Source organism: Equus asinus, chromosome 10 (assembly GCF_041296235.1).
Source record: "Equus asinus isolate D_3611 breed Donkey chromosome 10, EquAss-T2T_v2, whole genome shotgun sequence".
Classification (NCBI taxonomy): Eukaryota; Metazoa; Chordata; class Mammalia; order Perissodactyla; family Equidae; genus Equus; species Equus asinus.
The window spans coordinates 30,458,560-30,483,367 of NC_091799.1; the positions used below are offsets into that span (position 1 = coordinate 30,458,560).

At 48.9% G+C, this 24,808-nt stretch overlaps 1 protein-coding gene across 45 annotated transcripts in view; it reads right to left on the reverse strand.

The window, feature by feature from the left end:
• Positions 1-24,808, reverse strand: part of ZNF618 (zinc finger protein 618) — a 176,159-nt gene that overhangs the window by 92,706 nt on the left and 58,645 nt on the right. For 18 of the 45 annotated variants that reach the window (XM_070518921.1, XM_044778983.2, XM_070518913.1 and 15 more), the window contains exon 2: positions 24,565-24,657. The exons of 20 other annotated variants lie outside the window; for them this stretch is intronic. In XM_070518921.1, the coding sequence (XP_070375022.1) occupies positions 24,565-24,657 (93 nt within the window). Of the gene's footprint in view, positions 1-13,964; positions 14,239-24,564; positions 24,658-24,808 lie in introns of those variants that run through there. 7 more of the 45 variants (XM_070518907.1, XM_044778984.2, XM_044778974.2 and 4 more) reach the window with 3 other exon arrangements.

Sequence of the window (24,808 nt, forward strand, 5' to 3'; positions counted from 1 at the left end):
CAAAATAACTCCTGGTCAGCCAACCACAATCTCTATAAATATATCACAAGATCAACAGTCCAGGCAAATAGGGGGAGGGGGAAAATGACTGCATGAATTTTTTAAAAATCAAAATAGCTCCTCTCACAGCTGGAAAGCAAGGAGTCCCCCATTTTCTTGCAGAATGAGAGGCCCACAAAGAAAAGCAAGATTGTATTTCTACACAACCCAATGGACGCCCGCTGAGACATCTAGACAGCCAGGCTATTTTGAAATTATTCTACAATTCTGTTTTCTTTGCAGGGGGAAAAAAAAAATCTGGGACCCTGAATGATCAGGGCAGCCAGGATCTTACAATGGCTTCCATGGGATTATTCAGGGTGGGAGCAGGGACAGGCTCTGGGGGGCCCGATCTGGGTGATACTTCTGGGCCTTAAAGAGATGCCACTCTAGGTCTTTGAAATGGAGGCAGCTGAGTAAAGGGGTTTGAGTACACAGGTGATGAAGGGGCTGAGAAGTCAAACAGGGGCCAGAAAGGTAACCACCGATTAGCAGGTGAGGGGACTCTGCTAGAAAGGGAAGAGATGGTGTTACCAGAAGTTGCGGCAGCTCAGCAGAGGCCGCCCAACGGGAGTGGGTTGCAGAGCAGGGGCTGGAGCTGCACAGAAAACACAGCAAGAGGCAGAGAACCCGTGGGGAGAAACATCCTGGGCTTTTCCCTTCTTCCCACCTTCCAATCTCCCTGCTGTGCATCCTTCTGGCTCAACTATTTGAAGGCCAGAGAGCAAAGGCACCTGGGAAATGTAGTTCCTTGCGATACAGAGCACAGCAGGGGAAAGACAGTGATGGAGCTGAGGGCAAACCAACAGCAGATCAGCTCGGATCAGGAGACCCTGGAGGGCTGCAACCACTAGACAGCAGTGTCCTGCACGGCTCACCAAGGGGTCCCCCTGAGTCCGGCGTCCCTGTTTGGACTTTAGCTTCCTCACTGGCAAGGACCATCTTCCCATGAACTGCATCATCTTCTGCTCTACCCAAAGGGACACTCAAAGTCTGAGAAATGGAAGCCTGGCCATCCAGCCTCCGTCTGCCAACCCATGGGGTGCCTGGATGGCCTTCCAGCATCCTTTTGCTTCTGGCCTTTACTGAGAATCTACTATTGACAGAAAACCCGTAACGTGGAAGGCTAGCTGTCCCCAGCCCATCACTCAGAAGACTCATGTATGCAGTGCACAGTCCAGAAGCATCTCCTGACCAGATTCAGAACACGGTTCATGGGGATCAGGACGGGAGACTCTGAGGTACCAGAGGCTGATGCTGGCTGGGCTGGCTGAGCAAGAAACACTCCTAGGGGCCCAGAACTTTCCACCTTCAAGGCCACTCCAGATCCACACTGGAACTACGTGATGGTGTCTTTTGAACCATATCATAAAAGACAAGAGTGTTCCTGATCCACAGGACACAGACTCACAGGGTTGAGTATGGCTGAAGGCTTGGTTTCAAACCACATTCTGTGAAGAAAGAAAAGGCCTTTTCTCTTCCTTGAAGGCTCCAGTCCCACCTCCCCCAAGGCACAGGGCCCATCTCCCTGCCCTGTTTTCTTACAGCATTTACTGCCTGGGCTATTCAAATGGTATTGATCAACCAGCTGGTACACTCCATCATCTTTTTATGACCTGTCTTCCCAGCTGGACCATACGTCTTCCCCAGGCAGGGATCGTGCCTCCGGATTCCCCAGTGTCCACCAGACAGCCCAGCACACAGAAAGCGTCTACACAGAATCCTTGAAGCGCAAAACGACCCAGGTTCCCAGAAGCCTGAGTCTCGGGTGAGGTAGGAATAACATTCTATCAATGCCCCATATTTGTTCAGAGACCGAAGGAGTTTTTAGGTCCACTACTTCATTTCATCCTTTACGAGGCAGGAGTCATGATTTCCATCTCAGGCAGGAGGGGGTGGAGGCTAAGTGACTTTGCCCAAAGTCACATAGTTACTGGCAGGACTGAGATTCAAACCCATGTCTTCTTCCAAGACAAACACCGAGTTCCTTCCTTCTCCTGGCTCCCGTCTCCCTTTCCAAGATGCCATGTCTTGCTTCTCTTTCATGAAAGGAACTGATTTCATGAAATCATTAAGTGATAAAAAGAGTTAATAAACGTGAGGCACTCAGAACAGCACCTGGCACAGACGAGGTGCCATGTCAGTGACGGCTACCATTGTCTTCACTGTTATCATCGTTATTTCTCCATCGTCGCCAAACTCGTTTCAGAAAGTCAACCCGCCACCACATCAATAGTCAGCGAAATTCACAGCCAAAGCCGCGGAGGATGGAAAATGCCTACATTTAATTAAAACTGGGAAATTATATAACGTCAAATGATTTTAACAGTTAAGAGGAGATATCTGAAGACACTGTATGATTCTCAGATGCCTACCCAAAGCAGTGACCTCCCCTGTGCCAGGCAACCATCAACACTTTATTCAAAACCAGGACTGACTCTCCCTTTCTGATTGACTTCATCGGAGAACACCTTCAGTGCACAAAATACAGTACTTTCTCATCGATGCACAGCTTTCTGAGCCAGCCTTTTCCCTGTTGTACAAAGGGAAAATAAAGGCCCAGAGTGGAAGTAACACGCACAAGGTCACAGGCTTGCAGGCAATGGCCAAGGCCCTTTCACAGGTGTTGGCCTTAGTGCTCCTCTGCCAGGCCCAGCATACAGCTCTGCACCCAGGGGCACTGAGTATGTGTTGTAGGCCAGGCACGTAAAAACTAATATTCCTGCCACCAGCTCATGGTTTGGCCCAAAGTCTTTGGGCCAAGAAAGCAAGTCAGCAGCTACCAATCCCAGCAGAGAGAGGACGAGAAGGCAGCATTCTGCCAAGTCAACTCTTCCAAATGGAGTTCTTCTCCAAGAATGTCCAAAGTGGCTGTACGCTCTCAGCTGTCACGTCCACTGCCACCTTTCTCCAATTTTAACTTGGCACTGTCACAACAGCCTTAGCAACTCTCACATCCTTTGACCTAGTAATCCACTTTGGGGAACAAATTCTATGACTCTCTCGTACAAAAGAAGGAAAAGGATGCATGCACAAAGATATCCATTGCATTATTTGTGATAAAAACTGGGAGCAACCGTCAACGCCGTCAGAACGGATGCTCATGAATGTTGCTTACCAGCTGCGTGATTCCGGGCAAGTGACTTCACCTCTCTGAGCCTCAGAGGAGAAGGATGTGAAAAACATTTACATACTAAAGCAAAATGACAAGAACAGAATCAAAACTATATATATACACACACACAAACTTTATGTAAACAAAACACTACACACACATATATAGTACCCCCAAAAGCACTTGCCCTGGATAGCTCAAAAATGGATGATTTTTTTCCCCATCCTTCCTGCTTAGGTTTCTATCATTACTGCTTTTGAGGAAAAACTCACTGTACTTTAAAAGATGTATGCTACACATCTATAAAGCCAAGTATGGGGACCAAGAGATTTTCTGGGATGCCCATCTCCAGACAGAGACCTGTGACTCCACCAAGACCTGCATTTACAGTCTGTCCTTGAGCAGACATGGTGGCTGGACCCAGGTACACACCCATCCACAGGGAAGCTGAACAGTCAGGACCTTCAATCTCCAGCCGGGGGCCGAACGAGATGACCTGGAGAGCACCTTCAAGCACTGAGGTTTTCTCTAAGAGGCTCTTGGGGGAGGTAATTTTTAAGCCTATTGCCTTTCTAATACAGTGGACTCTGAGAGCAAGGTTTTTATATCATATGTAGTTGCAATCACAATAACTAGACAGCTGTTAGTGTATATGGAGACATATTATGTGCCAGCGACTCTAAAGGCTCATTAAATGTGTTTGAACTCATCCTACATCCTCATTAACGAGAGATTATTCATCCACTTTACAAACGGGAAAAGTGAGGTCCTGAGTGGTGGTGACTTGCTGTTCGAATGTTCAGAGGTGAGCGTGCCAACCTCGTGGCACAGTCCGGAACATGAAGTAGGTCGGCCATCTTTAGCAAACCATCTCATTTTATTCTCACCACTTAAGAGTACGGTGAAGGAGACTGTTGCCACTTTTCTGGGCCTTCCCAGAGTTCCGAATACTACTGTGTTTTTATAGATAAACTGAGGCTCAGAGAGGTGAAGTCACTTGCCCAAAGTCACACAGCTGTGAAGCAACAGGGCCAATATTTGAACTCAAGTTCGTCTGGTTGCAAAACCCATGCACTCAACCATCGTGCATACCCAGCTCCCCCAAAGGGAAGTGAAATGAGAAAGCTATAAGGCATCGGACTGCACCTCATTATATGGAAATACGCTCAGGGGTGCATAGTTAGCCCAGAAGTGGTGAGCTTCCCAGGGCGGGGGGGGTGGACAGCCAGCCATCTGGTAAAAAGACAGTGGCTATAAGCAAAAGGATGGATCAGCTACGGGGGAAGTGGGAAGAGGGGATGAAAGAGATGGTGTTCCTTGCCAGGATATTCAGATCCTTCTGGAAGATCTCAGCCCTTCCTAACACTTCTTCAGACCAGCCCTAATTATCCAGCTATTTCATCCTCCATATTTAAAGATCTTTTAGTGAAATGTTGCAGACCAAATATTTCATTTCCTTTTTTCCCCTCTTCCTGGCTTCACAAGTGTAGTAAAAAGTTAATGAATCTATAAATTGCTCACTGGCTTAAAAAAATGAAAAAAACAAGTAATGGAAATTTTAATGAAAACACCCCATTCCGCATAACTGATGGCAAATCCAGGGCCAGAATATTTGGCACCGCGTGGCCCAAACCAAGTGCCACGAAACCTGAGAGCATTTACGGAGAGGAAGTGGGGCTCCAAGCCCACGGACTCTCCAAGATGAGCAAGTCTCCGCTCCGGGCTTCAAAGTGGCAGCATGTGTCGCATACACCCGCAGGGAAACACCATCAGTAAATTCAATCATCAAACTGGGAAACCCTATTTCTGAGCAAAAGAAAATGGCACGGAACCACACTTGCGCTGAGGCACGAGGCCGAGGTTTAGGACTCGTCTCCAAAGAGGGGAAAAGTCCCGATAACTGAAAAGCCACCGCGTTCTGCTGAGATTCCCCAGAGGCGTCCGCCACCACACGTCGCCACGTGACAGGGACGCATTCTGTGAAATGCGTCAACAGGCGAGTGCGTCGTCTTGCGAACACCATAGCGTGTGCCAAAGGGGAACCAGATTCGCCACCCAAAAATGTGTCTCTTTAATACGAGGATTATTTTAGCTGAGAATTTTTAAGAAACAAAAGTTTCAACGTTTTTCTTGTTAGCTCCCCCTTCAGTGCTAAACTCAATTCAGATAAAAGAATTCAGATAAAAAACCCTGTCTCTGGAAGCAAGCCATCACCTTAGTACAACATGAACTGGGTGGTAGACAGGAGGGAGCCTGGAAAAGCCCATTTGTTGGGCTCCCCTCTGTGTTATTCTGTTTGTGTGGCCAAATGCTTGTTATCTCACCTACCTATGAACTGCCTTCTTTCCCTTTACACCTGACAGCTCCTGTCTTTAGCTGACGAGGGTATTTAAGGTGAGGGCTTTGCCCATTTTGTTGAGTTACTCGGTTTCCCTGGGTTTCTCCCACATGTACAAGTTATTAAACTTTTGTTTGTTCTTCTCCTGTTATTTTGTCTCATGTCAATTTAATTCTCAGACCAGCCAGAGGAACCTAGAAGGGGAGAAGAAAATTTCTTCCACCCCTACAGCGCTTACATGCACCCAGATGGTACAGCCTACAACATGCCAGGGCTCTATGCTGCTAATCTTACGGGACCACCATTGTATATGCGGTCCAGTGTTGACCAAAACTTCTTTATGTGGCGCATGACTGTAACTGCCTGAGGGGCCCCCCTCTGGAAATGCTAGTTGACAGGAGAGGGGCATGTATATTTTGGGAAAGTACCCCAGGCCATCCTGGTACATGCTCCCTATATTCAAAAGGACTCCTTTGATGTCAACTCTATGTCAGGCACTGAGCTTGAAGCTTCACAGCCTTTATTCCTGGTACGCCCCCCTACGATGCAGAAAGGTAAACACAACTACCCTCACTTTAATCTGGGTAAGGACAGGGAGGCTCAGAGAAGTTGAGTAACCACCTCAAAGTTGCACAGCTAGTCCATCCCCATCATGGCAGGAAGATACCCAGGCAATCAACACTCACGGAAAACTACTCAGGCTTCCTTCAAAAGCCTCTGACAGGCCTCCAGCCTCCATGCAAGGCCCTCCAACCCAACACCGCCCCCGCCACCCGCCTGTAGCCTGTTTGGTCTAAGATACAAGTCTGACCCTGCTGCTTCCCTGTTTAAACCCTTCCCCGACTCCCTCTTTCCTGCCCAAGGAAAAACCACCCTCCTTCCTGAGTTCCCACCACCACAATCCTCACACCCAATGTTCCAGCCACACCAGGGCTCCTGCACCTGCCCCCCTGCTCACTGGCTGGCTACCTCTCCTCCCATCCTTCAGGTCTCCTCCTAGACGTCACTTCCACCAGGAAGCTTCTCGACACCCCACCCTGCTCTACTCCATCTCCCATCTCCCCCCGGGACCATCCAAAGCAGGGCTGGACCTCCTCTGAGACACGCTCTTCTCAATGGCCCCAGTGCTCAATGACCTGCCTGCCTCCTTCCCCAGGCCGTGGGCAGCCCCAAGGCAGGGACCATGGCTTGTTCACCGAGCACAGGGCCTCGCCCAGAGAAGAGACCCGGGAAAACGCTGAGAATGGGCGTGGTGGCAGGAGACGTTTCTCCACGGCATCCTTGTCACACAACAGGCTCCAGGTCTGGGACCAGGTCCAGCTCAGCCCAAACCCCCCGAGGAGAAGCACACGGACCAGTGGCCCACGGTTACCGGGGATGATGGAGCTTCGGCAAGAGCAGGAAGAAGCATCATTTCCTCCAACACCTTCAACCTCCTCGCCTGTGCATTCTTTTCTCAGCGGCTCTAAGAGGATAAAGGTGGTCGAGCCAGAGAGAGAAATGAGAGCCAGAGGCAGCAGACAGGGACAGGCAACCAGCAAAGGACAGGAAGAGGGGTGCCACAAGCACATGCTCAGGAGAGTGAAGACAGGCCCAGGGGTGTCCTAGGGGTGATCTGGGCCAATGGCAAAAGCACGCAGACCCAGACCCCAGCACGGCAACCAGGGCTCTCAGAAAAACACCCAGGGCCAAGAAATACCTGGAAATTCTAACAGCTGCTTTTAGTTTCCAGAGATTTTGAAGCCTCTTTCTCTTTGTTTTTCCCCTAAACCAGTTACAATTAGCAATGAGGGATATAATTACATTGTTAGTCTAATTGCCTGTTTGAAGCGGGATCTACAGGGGTTTAATGGAAGATTTGAGGGGGAGGGCAGATAAAATAAAAAGTCAGGATAATCACAGAAGGGATGTGTAATGTGACTTTCTTCGCAGGTAGAGACAAGGCCTGAACGGCACAGAGGCCAGAGAATTACCTCCCGCGCCAACTCCCTCGCCCGGCTGGGCGGGACCCGCGCTTCCAGGCGGCGCGACTTCACTGGAAATTGATTTTGGAGACGCTGACCTAATTAATAAGGAACCGATCCTAGAAAGGCCCTCGGATTCGGAGCCTTTGCACTATTATTGGCGGTGACACACTTACACATGGGCGGGCAGGATTTTCCCAGGTGGAGCGAGCGTGGTGGCGGCTGACAGAGCTGGGCTGTGTGGGGCCCAGACACCTGCCCTTCACTATGGGAGGGTTGTCCTGCGCAGGGGGAGCATGCAGTTCTGTGGCCCTGGGGACCGAAATCAGAGGGAGGCAACTCTGAGCTCAGGATGAAGAGGAACGTTTTCCTCCAGGGAAGGAGGACAATTGATAGGTAGTGAGCCCCTCGACAACAGAGGTATTCAAGTTGGATGATCTTGTAGTGGGGATGCGATGGAATCAGCCAAATGCCTTTGAGGGACTGTACAAACAACTCCTGTCTCCAGACCACAGAGAGGAAAGAGGTCTGAGAGACAAGGAAGGAGAGAAAGGTGAAAGGAGCCTTCCCGCCTTCCAGCCACTGACCCCTTGAGTTACGGGACTTCCACGGGAAGACCCAGCTGTTGTATCTGAGCAGCAATGGAAATGCTCCTCTGGTTACTTTTCTCCAAATACAGGCAGCAATTTGCAGTAACCAGAAGCCACTTCCATGTGGGACAGGCAGCTGCAATGCAGAAGTCAAAGCAAGGCAATCTTGTGGCAATTACGGCCAGCACGGCGGCCGAGCTAGGTTCCAGGGCCTTCTTCTCCATCATCCCATTTCGTACAAGCATCGCATCTGGCCTGGGGACTGCGGAGCCTGAGTTTAACTCCTAACCTCTGCCATTCTGCGGGTGAAAAAGCAGGCACAGATTAATCGCCCCCGTGTCCTTCAGTTTCCCATCTCCGGGAGAAGGGGGAAAATGGATCATCTCGGAACAGCCCCTCACTTCGATTCCAATCTGACCCTGTGGACACGCCTCGTCTGTAGCAGGGCACTGCCTTCCGAAGTCGCTGCACCAGTCACCGCCATGAGGTCAGGGACTCCCGTCTGCTCACCCCGCACAGCTGGCTGCCAGCACAATGCCTGGCACACGCTGGACACTCAGAATTACATGGATGGACGAAAGGCACAGAATGGGCACATCCACGACAATGACCAGGTGGGTCTGATGAAACGACATGTGCCCTTTCTTTTAATCCAGTAAGTCTGGGTCTGAAACATCTCAACTTCAGGGCCAGACACGAGGGCCTCCAGATTCCTTCTAGAACCTTCCAACTCCCACAGCCACACGCCTCCTCTGATCCCTCCTCGGATCTGACACCTGCAAAGCTGTGAGGCCCCAGGGGGCCTGAGAAATTCTCTCCAGGCCCTGAAACCTTCCAGAGAAAGGCGTGAGGATTTGAGTTTCCAGATGAAGACTGCCACTCAGGTGCCACAAAGTCAGGAAAGGCGCCCTCTGACCAGCTTTGCCTCCACGCGGAACGGTCATCTTCCAAACCTCAGGGCTGCCGGGGAGAAACGAGCTCTGCCGGGTCGTCTGCCTTTTCCCCACTCAGGGTGGACAACGGCGATGGAATAAGCTTGGGGCCCTCAGTACAAAGGGAGCGAAATTCCACAGCAGCGTTTATGAGGCCACACTGCACGAACGACCCGGAGCAGAAATATTCACTGAAATCCAATAAAGATGAGGGCGGGTGAGGCGGCTCTGTTCCTGGAGAGGCAACAGCATCTCTTTCCACGGAATCTGCCTGGCTCTGCCATCCACCAAGGGGAAACCAGCTGCCATCTTGACCCTCTCTGTCAAGAACAATAAGACGGCGACCAAGGGGACGTCCTGGACTCGCCCTACTCCCCTGCACTCCTCCAGGCCTTGAATTTAAAGGCCTTCAAAAGGCTGAGGCAGCTGTGGTTTTCTTAGGGGTGTGTGGGGGGGTGGCAAGCAGAGAGCAATAGTTTTACTTATAATACAGCATAAAACAGAGCCGTGACGATTGTTTTTCTAGTCGAGACGATCACGGGCTGTTTTCATGTTCTAAAAGGCTGGGAGACCTCACACCTGCTTGGCAGCCTGCACGTCAGAGCTGTTCCAACCTCAGAGAGAAGCCAGCACCATGTGGAAGGCCTGGTCCCAAACAGGGTCTCCCGAGGGCCTCACCGAGCTCGTAACATAGGCAGAACTCAGTTCAGTTCAGCTCAGTTCACAGTCACTCAATAATCAGAGAAGGCACGTGGCCGTGGGAATTGCAAGGTTCTAGAAGGAGTCTGTGTGTCATGCCCTGGGCTGGACTTGACGGACACCTTAAGAAACTTGCTATCTAGGAGGACAAAACGGTGTCACACGGAGATCACGTCAGTGTCGTGAGCATCCCATAATCATTCGCGCCACCTGAGCGTTCGCTATGTGTGCGGTGGCGCACTCGGTACTTTATACCCATTGCCTCTTTCAATCCTTACGATGATGCCGTGGGGTAGCTGTTCTATCTCTCAACTGTCCAGATGAGGAAACGGAGGATTACTGAGATTAAAAATGGATCTCGTTCAAGGGGAGGAGCCCAGGTTTCAACCCAGCTCTGTGAGATTCCCAAATTCCCCGGATTCACCAAAAGGCCCCAGGACACAGCCCTTGTCAGGAGAGCCAAATGGGCACACGCTTGTTTCCCCGCTTCATCCTACAAACCTTCGCTGAGCCAGGACCTCTACCTCCAAGACCTGAGTGAAGGGTGGTGTGGGAAAACAGCGGGCCACCACGTGGCAAGGGAGAGACAAGACGCCTTCCACGTAATCCTCAAAACAGGACAAGGAGTAGAGAGCACAAAGAGTGAGGAGGCGGCAGGCCCCAGAAAGAACGGGCTGCAGGGAAGAGGCGGGTGAAGCCATCACTGGCAACAAGAAGCACCCGGTCAGGAACCCTGTCGTGGGCACAGGCACCCGGGAAGGTTCCCCTGGGTACCCACCGCGGGTCTCCCTTTCAGCTTTGTAAGTACGGAGTCTACGAATGTGAGACCTCAGCTTGCACACTGCTGTTTACACAGCACGTAGGCACACACTCTCCCATCCACCTGGTCCCCAACACGCCCCTACCACGGGTACTTCCACACTCCACTCGAGAGAGGAGGGAACCGAAGCACACACACGCTCCCTCCTTGGCCCATCATAGGTAGAGGAACGTAAGGGGCGGTGATGACAATAAGCACCCCAGCTCGGCCCCCACCCCCTAAGTAATTACACGCCGGCTCAGCTCTGGAGGTGTCCCTCTAGGTACAGCGTCTGCAATCAGGGCAACAAGGCCGGGAGGTCTTCAAGGAGCCAAGGGCTGTCTGTCTCTGTGAACTCACACGGCGTCCCAGGACTCCCCGTTTCCTTGGAAAACAGTTTCTAGACTTGTCACCTATAAATTGCCTGAATCTCTCGTTTTTTTTTTTGGAAGGTTTCCCCTACTTCACTAATTGCTTTCGCTTGCCTTTATCTCCATAAATTTAATTAACTTGCTATGAGACCTTGGGTTAGGCAAGCCACCACCCGTCTTCAAACTCAGTTTCCCCCTCTGGAAAAGGAGAGTGGGCTCTCTCGGAGCCGGGACAGCTCGGCCATCCCAGGATTCTGTGACCGGGCTCAGGCCAAGCACGTGACCTTGAATGTTCCTGGCTGCTTCGGCCGGGAGCTCCCCAGAGCGCCAAGACCATCCTGCTCTGAACTGCTCCCGGCCCCCAGTCAGTGGCGCTGGCTCTCGAGGCCTTGCATTATCCTAGATGAAAAGGCAGGACGGCCTGACTTGGCGAAGCCCCCTGTGTCCCTGACGGACCCCCAAAGCTCAGTTCTGCCTCTGGCACTTCAGTGGAGCTGCCAGTCCCCGGGTGTAGGCGCGACTCCAGATCAGGGGCTGGATCAAGAGTGTGAGCGTGAGGCTGAAATTGTAATAATAATAACTGACATTTATATCACGCCTTTCATCCCCAAATCCCAAATTAATTAACTTTTTACGAGACATTTTTAAACTAGTGCCATTTAATAAAATTCTATTAGGAGAAGTCTTTTTTTTTTTCCTCCCCAGCCCTATATTTTTATTAACAGCCACCAAAAATATAATTTACAGGCAACCAAAAGCTGGTCAAGAGAGGGACCAGGAGCAGCTAATTCGGCCGAGGAGAAGCAGGAGATGGAGCTGGGGCCACGGGGGCCAACCCCCCAGCCTCATTGTTGGAGGCCAGGGTCCTCTGGGGGTCTCGTGGGCCCCAGTTCCTCTACAATCTCAGCCCCGCATCATCCATCTCATATTTATTGATCATCTATTTTCTGCGGCCACTAGATGAGTTTATGCTGTGCATAAAACAAATAAAACAGGGGCTGGCCTGGTGGCGCAGTGGTTAAGTTCACACGTTCCGCTTCTTGGCGGCCTGGGGTTCGACGGTTCTGATCCCAGGTGCAGACGTGGCACCATTTGGCAAAAGCCATGCTGTGGTAGGCGTCCCATGTACAAAGTAGAGGAAGATGGGCATGGATGTTACTCAGGGCCAGTCTTCCTCAGTAAAAAGAGAAGGATTGGCAGTAGTTCACTCAGGGCTAATCTTCCTCAAAAAAAAAAAAAAACCACTCATAGTCATTGATTCTTGAGGTGCACAACCTAACAGGGTAGGAAAATATTCAATGATTCTCATCAATAACCGGATAATTATCATTGTGCGCGTGCTGAGAAGACAGAGACCCCTCTCCACCCCCACGACAGCATCCAACGGGGAAACAATCTACAGTGGAGGTGGGGGCAGGGCGATCAGGAAAGACTTCCCTCAAAAATTGATATTTAACCCAAAACACGGTCTGGCGGAAGCCTGGCACAGGGAAGGGGTGGAGGAGGGGAGCACCATCCAGGCAATGGGAACAGCATGTGTGAGGGCTCAGAGGCTGGAAGGTGCTTGGCATGGAAGAGGAAGGAAGAAAGAGAAAGCCAGTCTGGTGGGGCAGAGGGAGGGAGGGTGCAAGACATGGCTGGGGAGGGGACACAGCATGCCATCCTGAGGCGAAGGCAGAGCTGACCAAGGCCCAAGAGGGGAGAAATATGATCAACGCGTCCTTTTAAATATGGTTCCCAGCTGGCCTGTATCCTGTGGAAAACCACCTTTTACGTGCACCTGTTATATCCACACTGTCCAATACGGATGCCACCAGCCCCATGTGACACTGAGCCTTCAAAACGTGGCTAAGGCAAAGCGAGATGCGCCAGACGTGGAAAATACACACTAACGCGCAAGACGCCGTACGAAACAAAAAAATGGGTAGCAGCTTAATAAGAATTTTTATACTGGTTACATGTTGCAATGATAACATTTTGGAGATAGCGGGTTAAAGAAAATATATTATTAACATTAACTTCCCCAGTTTCCTTTCCCTTTTTTATTGCGGCTACTAGAAAATATAAAGTTACGTATGTGGCTTGCGTTCTATTTCTGTTGGCCATCTCTGTGTTACGTATTGAAGAACAAAGAATTTTATATAAGATATTTATTCATCCACTTCAGGGGGAAGATGAGCATTCATGGCTCTTTGGCTCATTTAAGCCCAAGAGTGTATTTATCCGGCCCTCACTCTGTTCTCCGACAAACCAGAAGAGCGTGGTGGAAGGGGCACCAAGTCCACACGGGATCAGAACGGGGCAGAGCAGGAGCAGGGGGCGCAGAGGAGGCCAGAAGTTCTAAGAGACAACCCAGCGCCAACAACCACCATCCCATTCCCCATTTGGATTTCGTAAGAACAAAAAAGGAAGTTCAAGGAGGAAACCCAAAGCCCTTTGAACTCCGACTCTGAGCCAGAGTCGAGTAAGGACGGGGAACGGTGAGGTTCTACCCCGTCACCTGGACTCCGTTTCAAAATTCAAGGCCGAGCTCTCCTTCCTGCCGTTGGCAACGGACGGGACACAGTCAAGGCCGGGTCGGGGCGCCCGGGGCCCTCTTCATCCTCACTTCTCTCCATGCCCTACACAGGTTGTACAAACTACTGGCCTGGAACGGGGCTTTTGGAGTTTCACATTGTTTAACTTTTCTCTCAATGAGTTGCCATAAATTGAAATTTAGGAAATTTTACATAAAACGTCAGGTTTAGAGCTTCTCTTTAAAAAAAAAAAAAACATCGAAGATCTGGCCACCCTGGGCCTCTGTTCTGACAGCCTACGGCCACCATCAGCTGTCGCTGAGCGGCACCGGCTTCCCCGGGATGGAAGGCAGGGGGCTCCCAGACCTACCGCGCGTGGTCTGCGCCCTGCCCAGACGCCCCGTGCATGCTCGCCGCCCTCCAGCTCAGCCTATAAGCACGTGGCACATGCTCTGGAAGCTCTGGACAGGCGATAACCGTTGCCCAGAACGCCCCCTCCTCTCTCATTCACGGCTGGCTCCTCCTTCTCCAGCACTGTTCTCTAGCCTCAGCCTTCCTGACCCTCTAGCTCTCCCGGGCCGCGTGCGGAGTCTGCACTTACCACACTCTACTGCAATAATTCATTCCCATCCTGCTCCCTCCACTGGATGCCGAGCCGTTCCAGGGCAAGGTTCACATCCTGCTTTTCTCTCTCATGTCATCAGTGCCAGGCAGAAAAGATGCCCACAAATGTCTGATTTGTGAACCAAGCCAAGAGAAGAGAAAACATGCTGGGAATAGCCCTGCCCTGTCTCCTCCTGAACTGAATTTCTCTGGTGCCGTTTCCAGACGCGCCTGGGACAGCCGTCGACTCGGCGAAACCAGCCTGGAACTCCCCCTCTAAATAAATTACACTTTCACTAATTATCTTAGCCGCTAAAAAAATCATTCAAAGTTGAAAATTACATGGAGTTTGCCGTGACTTTGAACCCATGGAACCCCCTAAGCAGCTCCTTCTGTTGAGCAAACAAGAATTTCTTGATTGTCCTTTTTGAAGTTGCTAGAGCCCTGTCTTGTTGCTATTAAAATGAAGTTTCACCATGGGCCTAAACCAGTTTTTCTCGTTTTCCTGAAAGAACTCACTGTCACTCAACCACAAATAAAATTGCTTATAAAACAGCAAATGCAAAGGGACGGGCCCAGGGCAGTGAGAAGCTGTCATCTCTCCATGCAGGAAAAACGGAGCACTGATTCATCGTCTGTCTGCTCCATAAGCACTTCCTGAGCACCCACTGTGTGCAGGACCTGGGGATGCGCAGGTGAGTTTAAACCCAGTAGAGCGGCAATAGGTAGAGAGGAGACCTCAGAGGGTGTGCCAGATACAGATCATGCACACGGTCATTTAGCTTGTCATTTATTCCATCAAAACAGGCCCCGGTAGGCAGGTCTGCAGTCCTTTCTCCTGGCAAAGGAAAGGGTCTTGGAAGCCCTGGATCCTGCCTTCGATGGCCACATTAACCAGAAAGACCAAATACAATGGAAAAGAGAAGAGAAGAGGTAAAAGCGACAGAGCAAAGAGGAAGAGAGAGGAGAGAGAAAGAAGAGAGAGAGAAAGAAAAGAAGAGAGGGGGAGAGAGGGAGAGAAGAGACCAGACTTAAGACTCAGGAGTGAGAAACTGTCTCCCCACAAGCCATTCCTCTGCGTGAATCTTACAAAAATCAAAAAGGGGAATTACACCAATAAACTTATCAAGCTCTATCATTCTGAGTAGGGAGCCTGAGGCTGAGAGAAGGTCCTATCTTGCCCACCCTTTGAAGTCCAGCTCAAAGGCTCATTCCTTCCTCCATCTCTGATACCTCCAAGGAATTATGGGAAGAACAGCAGTATTACTGACTACTTACCCCATGCCAGACACTGTCCTAAACGCTTTGCTAGCTGGGTCCTATTTCATCTCCCAACAACCCTGTGTGGTAGAAGCCTTCCTGAGATGCCAGACGAGAGGCCTGGAGAGGGTCGACCAGCTGTCCAGAGGTACTTGCGTCCTAAGCAACCCGGCTGTGGGGGTTCCCTGTCTCTCTACCCTGGAGACCCGACACTGGTCCCATATCCACCCATCTCTCCAGAGCACAAGAGCCAAAGATCCAAGTGCTCAGGAGGAGGAATGAAACAGAACACCCAGACACATACTGATAAAATCTCCCAGCTCCAAGAAAAAAGAGGAGAATCCTGAATGCTCCCATAGAGGAAAAAACCTACAGAGAAGGAAGACTCAGCTCAGCATCAGACTCCTCATCTATGGGATCAAGGGCCAGAAGACAGGAGTGCGGTGGTGACGAGGCTCTGTGAAAAAGGACTCGGAACCTAGAACTCAGTTGCAAACCAACCCATCACTCAAGCACGAGGAAGAACAGTGACCTCTTCAGATACACAAAGACTCGGTGCCCCTCCTGCCCTTTCCTGAAAAACATTAAGGGAAATGAATCCAAGACAGAAGACATCAGACTATTTGAAAAGGAAGAGAAAGAAACCCAACAGAACAAAATCTAAACAGGGGCTGGAAATACAGCCATGAAGCTCAAGGCAGCTCTTACCATAATTCCCAAAAACATAATGCAGAATTCTTTTTAAAGCTGAAAATAAAATTCCCTATCATACTAACCAAGAACAGATTATGGAGAGAGGGTAAGGAAACTATAAGTACTTTTAAAGGTCAAATATTTGTGTGTGGGGGAGATTAGAGATACTAATTTATTGTTGCCTGAGTTTAAATATGTTTGTTAAAAATTTAAGAACAAGGAAGAAATGAGAAATAGGATTATGACCTTCAAATCAATAAGGGGGGAAAGCAGCAGGAGTAGGGAGAAAAAAAATGGAAAGAAGGAAAAGGAGAAATTAAAGAAAACTTTGCCAACAATAAGCAGGAAAGAGCATCATGGAAAACCAAACGCAAAATAAGGTGGCAGAAAGAAGCTGAAACTTTCACAAGCGATCACAATAAATATGGATGGCATAAAAATTTTCCCATTAAAAAATAGGGTATCACACAATGGAATACTACTCAGCCAGAAAAAAGGACAAAATCGTGCCATTTGCAACAACATGGATGGACCTTGAGCACAGTATTATGCTAAGAGAAATAAGTCAGACAGTGAAAGATACATATTGTATGATTTCACTCATATGTGGAAGATAAACAAACAAACAAACACGCAGATAAGGAGAACAGACCAGTGGCTACCAGAGGGGAAGGGGGTGGGGGGAGGGCGAAAGGGATAAATGGACACATACGCATGGTGATGGATAAAAACTAGGCTATTGGTGGTGAACACAATGCAAGCTATGCAGAAACTGAAATGTAATGTACACTCAAAATGTATACAATGTCATAAACCAATGTAATTTCAACAAAATAATTTTTAAAGAACCCACAAGCCAAAAACAGGGTATCACAAAGGGAGGGATGCAGAGTAGGTCAGGAGCTAAAACAAAAAGACCCAGAAAGGCTAAAATAGAAAAGATTACAATGAGGTGAGATGTCATCAATGACGAAAGCTGGGTGAAGGGTACACGGGAACTCTCTGTATAGTATCTGCAACTCCTTGTGAGTCTTAAATTATTTCAAAACAAAGTTTAAAAAAAAAAATAAGGGAGGAACAATATGACAACAGGCATATGTCAATAAAAAGCAGAAATGGTAACAGACTCCAAGGCGAAAAACATTACAAAAGACAGAACGTTTTTTAAATTGATATAAAATTCAACTGCCAAAAGGATATGCAGTAATGAACTTTTACATATGCATAAAATGAATAGAACCAAAACAGTTGAAAATACAAGGAGAAATGGGAAAAACAACCAGTTATAATAGGAGAGTGCAGCATACTTCCCAGAAATGGACAGATCATAAGGATTAAAAACACAGAGGCAATAAAGGGCTTGAAAAACACAATTAGTCAGTTCAGTATGTTTTTATATGTACTTATAAAACAATGCACATATTTTCAAAAGTCCATGGAACAATTACAAACTGATCATGTGACAGGCCACAAAGAAAACCTCAATAATTTTCTTTAAATGAGAAATTACACAGCCCATATTCTCTGACCGCGAAGCAATAAAACCAAAACTTAAAAAGAGAGCCACGAAAAGTTTAACCACTTAGAAATGCAGCCCAAAGGTTATTTAGAGGAGTCCTGTTTTTAAAAAAGAAATTAAAACAAAACGCAGACTGTTTAAAAATGAACAATGAAAGCACTATATAGCAAAGGCCATGGGGCTACTTCCAAAGCAGTCGCTCAAAAAAAAGAAGTGGAGGAAAAAAATCAAAATAGACCAAAAGAAAGCAGAAAATGGAGAAAAATCATCAGAAGCAAAGAAGTAGGAAACAAAAGACTTGATAATAAAACCAAGGGCAAGTCCTTTGAAATTACCAATAAAATCGCTAGCCCCACCTCCCTGCCGTGTGTCTGGCCAAGAAAATAAAAAACAAATTTAAAATTTTAAGAAATGAGCAGGCGGCTATAACTACAGAATCAGAAGGAAGGACAGAGGGAAGGAAGAAGGAAGACTTTATTTAAATATATCTTAAAATGCACACAAAACAGATCAGTTCCTAAATAATAAAAATTACCCAGAACTGACTCAAGAAGAAACAGAAAACCTGAACAGACCAATAATCAGAGGAAGAAATTTGATTTATAAAACTATTGGGAATGTTCAAATAATTTTAGTGACAAATTCTACCAAATCCTCAATAAATAGATCATATCTATGTTTTCTAAATTGTTGTGCGGAGCATAGCATCCTAATTCTTCCCACAAAGCCAACATACTTCACCTATTAAAACTGGGCAAGGAGAATTTAACCGAGAAAAAATTATAGACAATCTTACATAAATACAGGTCCAAAATTCCTACATAAATGTCAGCAAATGAGACACGGCACTAAATTACAAAAGTAATACAACCCCGAAGAAAAGGCAACCTAGGTTTTCCAGGATAGTTTGAAATTTTTTCAAAAACTGATCAATATAATTCACAAAGAATTTTTTAAAACCTTCATAAAGAGTTCTCTCTCAAAAATCTCCCTCAAACACTTACTATAATGCCAGAGCTATTCCAAGTCAAGTCAGGAATAACCAAAATGCTCAATATCGCTATCGTATTATTCACAATTATTCTGGAGAGCCTAGCCAATGTAAAAAGACTGGAAAAAAGAAACAGGAAGGAGAAGTATTGGAAAGGAAGAGACAAAACTGCCATCATTTACAAATACGACTGTCTACATAAAAATGCAAGAGAATCAACCGGAAAACTTTTAGAACAAAACAGAATTCAGCAAAGTAACTAGATACAGGATAAATACTCATAAGTCAATGGCCTGTCCATATACCAACAATAATCAATTAGACAACATAATGGGAGAATCCCATTGCCATGAGTAACACAAATTATAAGACTCCACGAAGCACACATATCAAGAACTGTGCATGACCCATGAGAAGAGGACTCCGGAACTTTCCTAATAAACATCAAAGACGATGCAAATGACGAAGAGACATATTCCTGGATGGGAAGACACTATCATAAATGTGTCAGTTCCTTCAAAATTAATCTATCAATTCAATGTGATTCCAGTGAAAATCTCAACAGGATTTCTGAGAGACCTTGTGGAGCTGATATAAAGCTCATGTCGAAGGGTAATTTTTTCAAGTCTCTACTATAGACTCCATATTTTTAAAAGAATAATATATGATATGACGGTAAGAAGGAATAGCAATCAAAACAGCTGAAAAAAATGGCGCAGATTGAGATAAACCGATGAACTTAAGACTAGGCTCAAAGGGAGACCCATGTATATAGGAGAATTGAGAAAACTGGGAATGTGTCATTTCCAACCAGAAGGGAAAGCATAAACCCTTCAATAAGCAATAATGCCTGCTATGCCTCACTGAGGAGGCCCCAGCATCACTTTTGGGTATTCCTGCAAAAAAAAGATGCTTAACCTGAATCTGATTACAAGGAAACATCAGACTCAAATTGAGGGACGTTCTACAAGTAACCAGCCCATACTCAAAGAAATGTCAAAGTTATAAAAGACAAGGAAAGACTGCGGAATTGACCGGGATGCAAAGAGCTTAAAGAGACAGGACAACTGAACATACCTTGTGATCCGGGGTTTCTTATCCTATGAAGGACGTTACTGGAACAGACGGTGAAACAGGAATTAAGGTCTGTACATTTGCTGATGGTACCCCATCGGTGTTAATTTCCTGATTTTTGATCACTGAACTGTGGTTACAGAAGTGAGTATCTTTGTTTTTAGGAAATACATCCTCAAGTATTTAGGGGTAAAGGGCTATGACACCCACAATTTTCTCTCAAACGGTTTAGAACAAGAATTTTATAGGAAGAGAGTGGTGGGGAGAGGAGTGGGGGGGAAGGAGAGCGAGGGAGGGGGAAAGCAGATGTGGGAATGCTAATGTTTGGGGAATTGGGATAAAGGGGATGCAGGAATTCTTTGTGCTAGTTTTACAACTTTTCTGTAAGCCTGAAATGATGACAAAATAAGTTTTTAAAAGAGAAATGTAAGTTGCAAGATCCCTTGGGATAGCTGTGGTTTCATCCATATATAGCATTATTATAAAACATGTCAGGGAATTATAAACACCAAATTCTAGATTGTTGTTACCTCTGGAGAAGGAGGGGATCGAGCCCGGGAAAGAGAGTTTCGACTCTCTCTGTAAAGTTCTATTAAATCAAATCTTGCTGTGATTTATTCGGCAAAAATAAATAAAATTTATCCATAGATAAGAGTGAGACACCTGGAAAAATACACAAAATAAATGCCAGATGGATTACATAGCTAAACAGGAAAGAAAAACACTAAAAAAAAAAAAAACACCAAACATACAAAAAATTTTAAAAAATAATATTGGAATGAAGAGATATTTCTAAGCATCCTCAGAAAAGAGAAAGGAAAACAATGACAAAAAATACTACTACTACTTACCAATACGCCAGGTTCTGCTCTAAGCAGTTTACAGACATATCATCTCAATTGATGCTTAAAACAACCCAATGATCTAGGTCCTATTATTCCCAGTACATAGATGAGGTCGAGCGAGAACCTTTGGTCACAGGCCCAAGATACCTCCCAGACTCCAAATTCTGCACCAATTCCCATCCTGCTATGCTGCTCATGGCAGAAGGTCCCCAGCTCGCGTCAATTTCCGTACAGCAAACTGAAGAAAATAATCCAGGAGCAACCAGATTCTAGAAGGTTCTAGAAGATTCCCAGTCACTCTTTCAACAAATAGTTAGTACTCATTAAAAAAAATTACCTCTTTTTATTGGCACCATAGTAGACACTTCATTTATTTTATTTAACCCTTACACCACCATCATGAGGTAACTGCTTCTACTTTTTTTTTTTTTTTGAGGAAGATTAGCCCTGAGCTAACATCTGCTGCCAATCCTCCTCTTTTTGCTGAGGAAGACTGGCCCTGAGCTAACGTCCATGCCCATCTTCCTCTACTTTCTATGTGGGACGCCTACCACAGCATGGCGTGCCAAGCGGTGCCATGTCTACACCCAGGATCCAAACCAGCAAGCCCTGGGCCGCCGAGGTGGAAAGTGCACACTTAACCGCTGCACCACCAGGCCGGCCCCTCTCCTACTCCTATTTTTGAGCTGAGATAACTGAGGTTCAGACGCTGGGAGTGAGTTGCCCAAGGTAACAGCTGGTCAGGCAGAGCTGGGATTTGAACCCAGGTCTGTCTGCCTCCGGAGCCTGGACCCTGACCTCCAGGCTGCATCGCCTTTTCTATCGAGTGCTCAGTGTGCCTGCTTCTGCACGAGAGGCTTGCCCTGGAGAAGGAGAAGGGGTCCCAGCCTGCGGTTTCCAGCCAACCATCCCCTCCCCTGGGATGTTAGGAAGGACAGACTCCATCCGCTTCTGCTCCGGCAGCTGAGCGTCAAATGATGGAGCGCTCAGAGCTGCAAGTGAGCAGGGATGTGGTCCACTCAGCAAATATCTGCTGAGCAGCTTAAGTGCCAGCTCCCAGGGACACAGCAGGAGTAAGAGAGACTTCCCCCATCCTCAGAGAGCTTGCAGTCCAGAGAACAGAATATGAAGCCACCACAATTAAGACTGACTGGACGTAGCACGTGAAGGGAGGAGGTAGGGGGCTTCACAGAGGCTCCCATGCCCCCTGCTTCTTCAGAAGCCATACAAAGGCCCAGAGAGAGCTGTTCATGCAAAGGCCATGCAGCCAGGCAGTGGGACACTCACATTCAAGGTTTCCAACCCCAGCCCTGGGCAATGCTCCTTCTCCAGGGTGAAGCAACACAAAGGGCCACTCAGGGCACCGCGCTGGGTGGTTCCAGGGTCAGGCAGAGAGCAGGCGGTGCTCGTGTCCCTGCAAATAAGTCGCATCCTGATGCAGCCGGCCAGAGGGCATCGACCAAGCCTTTTCCCGGACCTGCCTGGTCAGGCGGCTGCCACTTCCCCCTAAAACAACCCATTTCACCTTGGCGAGGTGCCTAGTGAACCTGCTGCAGTGGGAAGGTCCATCTGCTTCCACAGGGCACTGGCCACAACGGTCAGAGTGGCCATGGTGAGTCTCTGCACCCGGTGCCTGGGCTACAAGGCTTCCCGCCAGGCAGGGGACCCTGGCTGCGGCCTCACACCAGTCACAGGGGCTCTAGCCAGGCTACCTGCACTTGCCCTCATCCCTGACCAGCCAACTGGCCTTGTGACCATTCACAAAATCAGGCCCTGGGTCTGAGGCCAATCAGGCCCGCCCTGGGGGAGGACCGGGCTTCGATGGCTCCTGAGCATGACTGGACCGTGTGGAGCCCCATTCTCCTCTCCATCCTGTCACAGCTCCTTCATGGGGCTGGCGTAGCCAATGAGCTTAGAAAGCATAAAGGGCTGTACAAACAGGATACCCTGGCGGCCCCCAGCCTCGCCATGCTCAGGTCAAGGCCAAGCGCATCCTCACACCCAAGGTCTTCCCGACTCCTCACGTCCGCCCCGAGTGCCACGTGGCTCGGAATTCACTTAATCCAGCTCATGTCATTATCGGTCTCTTCACAATGCACCCAAGGACTGATGATGCTTCACCGACAGGCCAGAAGGCGTACTCCCCTCATTGCGCCTGGGAGGCCGTGTTCTCATTCCAACGAGCCCATTTCAGGGAACACATCTGCAAATCGCTCTTCTGTGTTTAAGGACGGGTCTGCTGGGGTGTCAGAGCCGCCAGTCTCTGGGCTCTGCTCAGAAACCAAGCTCCGTGCATTCGGTCCATTTAAACTGGCGATCGATGGGTGAGGCTGGTGCCACTATCAGCCCCACTTTTCAGGTGAGGAAGAGTCACCTGGCCCACAGCAAACACTGGAGCCAAGGTGGGGCCTGGGGGGCCGGCTGTATCCGTGGGCGTCCTCCCCACTGCTCTTTGCCACCCCCAGAGCATCTCTCCTCTAACTTCCTTTGAAAATGGTAGCAGTGTTGATGCGCAGCCCACGCGACCCCTCCTGCCATGTAGACACTGCATGCTGAAGAGCTGAGCCCCAGGTTCACCGTCCTTCCCTCCGCCATTACCGTGTCTTCAGTTTCAGCATCCCGGACAGCTCGTCTCCGGCCCGTCAGATCTTTAACCTCCCTTCTTCTAGTGGGCTCCTTTCACCTCCCCACCACCAGCTCAACCACTGCTCCCACATTCACCCACCTTGTCCTCACCAATGACATCACCACACCAACCATCTCAATCTCGAGCATCCTGCCCCCAGACTCCCAGCCCAGGCCCTTCCACCAGTCCTTGCCCCAACGGGACCTCCAAGCCACCGCCCTCTCTCCCCTTCCCCTCCCACTTCCCCCACTGCGACCCTTCCCCAGCTAAGACCAGACCCATGGTGATAATCCCCCCTTGGCAAAACCTTCCAGCTCTGCAGCTCGCTCCATCCTTTCACTCCCTGGTAAGACCCCAAGTCAACCCCTTGCCTCCCCCGGTGCTGGAGCAAGACACACAACCGCGCGGATCGTCTCACGTTAAATTTACGACCACAAACCTCAAGCGGGCCCTTAGCACAGCCCAACCATTTCTCTCCTCAATTCGCTCTCCTAGATGACTATTTGAGACTTTCCCCTTTTTTCTCCAAACCTCAAAAAACCTGCTCTCCGCTGACAGCTACTTTCCCCGAGAAAATAAAAGCAATTAAAAGAAAACTCATCTTTCCACCACCGAATCTCACAGGCTCCTCCATCGGTACTGAAGACGCCCTCTTCCTCCTGTGACGCTGGCCTGAATGTACCCCTCCTCCCACCCAAACCCACCCCTCACTCCAGCCCTGGCTCCCGTCCCCTCTTCCCAACCCACGGTCACTGCTCTGGTGATTTCCCCTCCTATCTCCTGCTACGTTGGTTTTCCCTTCTCCACCAGACCCTTCCCACAGCACAGAACAGGCTGTAACATCAGCACCAGGGCCCAGGCCCCCTCCACCTGACTCTGTCCCCCTTTAGAGCAAGACTCCTTGACACCTGGCTACGCTCTCTGACTCCACCTCCCCGCTCCCACCCTTGATCCCACTGCGCTGTGATGAGCCAACCCTGCCCCCAGCACGCCATGGAAATCACTCTCCCCAAGGCCACCAGTGACTGACCCGCTTGTTGCCAAACCCAGTGGACATTCCTCAGTCCTCATCTTGGTTGATCTCTGCTTCCTTCCTGAAACTCTCTTCTTGGCTTTGAGGACACCCCACCTCCTGGTTTTCCTCCCACCTCATCGGCCGTCCTCTTGGCTGGTTCCTCCATCTCTTCCCGAGGCAGAGGCTCAGCTCTGGGACTCCTCTCTGCCTACACTCTCTTCAGAGGGGACCCTGGCAAGTCCCACCGAGTTAAACGCCATCTCTATGCCGATGAGTCACCGTTTAATAACCAGCTGTGAACACGGCTCACCTGAGCTCCCGACGCCCTGTCCCACTGCTTACTCAGCTCAGAGGCATTTTAAACGTGGTGTGTCCGCAGGTTCCCATTTCCCATCCCACGGGTACCTGCTCCACCCCATCTGGCAATAGCACGACCGATCACCCAGCGCTCCAGCCAACGTCTAGGCTGCGGTCAGCCTTGATGCACTGCATGCCCCTCACACTCCACACCCAACTGGGCAGCAAGTCCCAGTGGTTCTGACATCAAGGTCATCCCACACCTGATCCCTCCTCACCGTCTCTCCATCACCTCTCACCGGGGCTGCCTCAAAGTTTCCCAGCCAGTCTTCACTCTTCCATTCTTTCCTCTCTTGGCAGCCAGAAGGATCCTTGCAAAATGTAAATCAGAGTCTGTCAACACCCCTGCTCAAAACCTTATGAAATCCTCCACCCCCTTCGAGGTAGCCTGCAAGACCCTCCAGGAACCGGTGGCCCCTGCCTACCCAGCTGCCTCATTTCACTTTGCCCCTTATTTCCTCT